Here is a 4110-nt window from a genome sequence, read left to right as displayed (position 1 = left end):
CACCTCCCACAGACTCTCTCAGTGAGCATCCCTCACCTCCCACAGACTCTCTCAGTGAGCATCCCTCATCTCCCACAGGTGCTGTTGGTGTTTGATAGCTGCTGGTTGGGGGTAGTCAGTGTGTGATCCTTGGTAGGTTGATCATACTCCAATGGACGTCCCCCCCCACACACACACCCATGTGGATATGAGCAGCACTTATTAGCCCCAGTGAGTTATAAAAAAAGAGAACATGAAGTTAGGGGGGATGTAAGGGAGGATCTGGAACAGGTTGGGAGGAATAGATGAATATGATCAAAATATGTGCATATGTAAAATTCTCAAAGAATAAGTAAAAGAATACTTTTAAAGTGGTAAAACATCATATTAGGTGTGTTAACATGCACCTGCCATTCCAGCACTTGGGCGATAGAGGCAGGAGGGACCAAGGCTTCAAGGTCATCCTTGACTATATACATGAGTTCAAGGCCAACCTGAATGCAAAAATATAAATGAATAAATAATAGTCATAAAAAAGAACCCATTGGCCTTGTCATATGAGCTTAATGATGTCAGGAAGAGAGTTGGCTATCAGTAGCTATGGTGGTTTGAATAGGAAGGGCCCCCATTAACGCATGTGTTTGAATGGTTGGCCCATAGGGAGTGGCACTATTAGGAGGTGTGGCTCTGTTAGAGTAGGTATGTCCTTATTGGAGGAAGAGTGTAACTGTCAGGTCATGTTTTAATGTCTCAGAAGCTCAAGCCCAGGCTCAGTGGTATGCAATTCTTGCTGCCTGTCGATCCCGACCTAGATCTGGCTCCTTCTCCAGCACCATGTCTGCCTGTGCGTTGACATGCTTCCTGCATGACAATAGACTACACCTCGGAAACTATAAGCCAGCCCCAGTTCCCAGTTAAATGTTTTTCTTCATAAGCATTGCCATAATTGTGGTGTCTCTTCACAGAAACAGAAACCTAACTAATCAGTACCTTCTCATGGTAAGGGCCCAGCACAATCCATCCGCAAAAGCAGTAGCCCAGGTAGATCATAGCAGCACAACAACAGAACCTCATGACGTTGGGCAGTGCTGCCTGGAGGGTCAGAATAAGGAGCTGTGGGAATAAGAGAGGCCGTTAGACCCCTCTCTCCTCCAGTCACAGTAGGGAAACAGCTCAAGTGGACTCTGTAGAAATCCTTACATTGTACTTCGCAAAGAAACCCAGGTATCGGATAACACCGATCCACACGAGCATGGTCGAAGTCCCAAGAAGGATGCTACAGACATCATAGCTTGTGAGACTCTAGATAGAATAGGAAAAATCAGTTAAATTGTACTATGTCAGTTAGCAAGAAATATTAAATAGCTATGTGCCAGGAGCTGTTCTAGGTGTAAAGAATAAAGCAACGAAGAAATAGTTCGGTTTTTGGTTTTGGTTTTTTTTTTTTTTAACCTTCATAAAGCTTACTCTCGAGTGGAATATATGGAGCAAAACCCAGTAATAGATGAATACAGCCTTCAGTACACTCTCTGATGGTACATGCTGAAGAGGAAAGCCACTGGTGTGGGGAGCGGTAAGGAGTGAGTGTGAGCTTGCAATTTGGAATAGGGTGAACAGTAAGAATCTCAATGAATAAGTGACATGGAAGCAAAGATCTGAGACAAAGAAATGAGGAAAAAAGTTAGCCAAAAATCTAGAAGAGCCTTGGGCATGAAGGACAGCAAATGCAAAAAACCAGAGGCAGCAGGGAGCCTGGCAAGAAGTGAGCAGCAGATAGAGTAGGGGGAGGTAAGGGTGGGTAATGTAAGACCTCATGGTACTTAAGGTTGTTTTTGTCAGAAAGGGTCAGAGAAGTTGAGAGCCTTGAAGAGGAGAGACATGGGCAAGTGTTGAGAGCATGGCCGACAGCAGAAGGCTGAGGGAATACGAGGGTTCTTGGGGTAATGTGAGAGCAGGTGATGACTGGGTCCAGGCTAGAACTGTAAAGGTGACCAGCGCTTCCTAAAAGGCAGAACACACAAATTCCCTCTAGGACTAGCCATACGAGAGAGGGGTTTTAAAAAGAAGGGGAGCTTCAGTGAACAGGTGGTTTAAGGCGTGAATACACAGAGGTGCCGTTCGTGGACTGGGAAGGCAATGGGAGAAGGGCATGTGAATTGAGGAGGGCTGGGGGAATTCTGAGTTAGGTATGTTAAACCTGCGAGTCAGGATGTAAGGCTGACACTTGGCTATGCAGGCTGAAGCACAGAGACTTGTAAGGTGCAGATTTGACACATGCTGGTCCATAGGTTCCAAAATATCTATCTGGGTCAGGATGACAATATCAAGGCAGTGACAGAAAAGAGCTGTCCAAAAGGATGCCTCAAAACATCCTCACACTGAGGGTTGGCCACCAGCAAGGGAAGCAGCGAGGAGAACTCTGACAGACTGGGATCTGAAGGAAACCGGGCAACAGCCACCTCGGCTGCAGGGCAATACGCGCTAACCAGACCAGCAGTGGAAAGCTACCGATGGGTCAGGTCAGAGAGAAGTGATCCACACACAGCAGCAGAATTGGTGATGTGACGCAGCCTGACTGGAAGACAACCTGGAAGAGCAGGTAGTAGGGGGATCAGACTCATCAGTAAGGTTAGTAACTACTTAGATATCTTTTATCCTATAAACTGGAGGGCAGACTTGAGGAAATAGCTGGATAAAGGACCTGGGAATTTAATTTTGCCGAACAACCAAAAACATAGTATGGGGGAGTTACAGGAGAGAAAGAGTTGCCAGAGAGAAGAAAGAGCCTGGGGCTAGCTCCTAAGAGGCAAGGGAAGGAGCTAGCTAGCTAGTCTTGGACAGCAGCTTAAATCATTCACAGCATCAGAATGGGACAGACATTGGAGACAAGTAAGGGGTCTCTCACAGGGCAGTGGTGGCTCACACCTTTAATCCCAGCACTTGGGAGACAGAGGCAGGTGGATTTCTGAGTTCGAGGCCAGCCTAGACTACAGAGTGAGCTCCAGGACAGCCAGGGCTATACAGAGAAACCCTGTCTCAAAAAACCAAAAAAAAAAAAAAAAAAAAAAAAAAAAAAGTAAGGGTGTCTCTCTTACCACTGTGAAACAGGAAGTGAGGTGAGGGCAGGAGGAGGTGCCAGTGGCTTCAGAATGGAAGAGGGTGATTCAGAAAAATGAAGACAACGCTGGACACTATGAAGGCTCACTGAAGGAAATGATAGTTGATAAAAAGAAAAAATGATGTCATTTACAGAATGTCCCTGTAACCCTAGAACTGAGGCGGTAGAGGCAGGAAGATCAGAGTTCCGGGCCAGCCGCAGCTACATGGTGAGTTTGAAGAGAACCTGGGCTGCATGTGATACTCTCTTAAAACTAATAAAATAAGTAAATATCAACTGTAAATCTACCATAATTTTTTTTTGGTTCCCTAAAACTAAGCTATACAAAAATACAGCCATATTATGGTAGCAGCTGGCCCATGGTAGGAGCCATCTTACCCCTGCCCTCTTCTCAGGCATCTACGTCCTTCTTCCCCACAGCCCATTGCAGGTGGGTTTGCCTAATGTCACTCTAGAGCGTGTGAACAGGAATGAAATCTGCTACTCCTGAGCCAGGACCATGTGACACCGGAAGGCTGCCACCATCTGGTATTTTCACTTCCCACAGGCTAGAGCCAGCTCATGAGACAACCCTGTGCCAATCATGAAGTCAAGATGAGCCCTTAGCAAAGAACAAAATGCAGAGACCTTAGGTCCCTGAATGACCTGCAACCTAGAGCCACACCCTGACTGCTTCAGAGGAGAAAAGCAAGCTGCCCTTTGACCCAGCCCCTGTGTTTGGAGTCTGCTTCGGTTCCTAACCAGGGTCCTAGATGGTGTGTGGTTCATTACGACGAGACTAGGAAAGCATAAAGCTGAGCAAGGTTCATTTGAACATTGTTAATTTTTTTATTTTTGTTTGGCAAGAAAGACTAATTCTAGACTAGATTAATCTTATTTCAGGAGAATAATATCGATGGGAAAAGAAAATGAGCATATTTTTACATTGAACAAAACAAAGGAAGTAAAGGTAGACATGCACATGGTAGTACCTTGACCTCATTCCCCTCCTCCTCCTCCTCCTCCTCCTCCTC

The 4110-nt window shown here is 45.9% G+C and overlaps 1 protein-coding gene across 1 annotated transcript in view; it reads right to left on the bottom strand.

The window, feature by feature from the left end:
* The window catches only part of Mcoln3 (mucolipin 3), a 27039-nt gene that overhangs the window by 4226 nt on the left and 18703 nt on the right, over nucleotides 1-4110 (bottom strand). The window contains exons 10-11 of the mRNA XM_031375759.1: nucleotides 1180-1281; nucleotides 970-1092 (exon numbers count right to left, since the gene is read on the bottom strand). Coding sequence (XP_031231619.1) covers nucleotides 970-1092; nucleotides 1180-1281 — 225 coding nt within the window. The remainder of the gene's footprint in view (nucleotides 1-969; nucleotides 1093-1179; nucleotides 1282-4110) is intronic.

This window comes from Mastomys coucha, unplaced genomic scaffold (genome assembly GCF_008632895.1).
Source record: "Mastomys coucha isolate ucsf_1 unplaced genomic scaffold, UCSF_Mcou_1 pScaffold16, whole genome shotgun sequence".
NCBI classification, from domain to species: Eukaryota; Metazoa; Chordata; class Mammalia; order Rodentia; family Muridae; genus Mastomys; species Mastomys coucha.
Note: the sequence above shows the minus strand (reverse complement) of the source record. Positions and strands in the feature narration are given on the sequence as shown.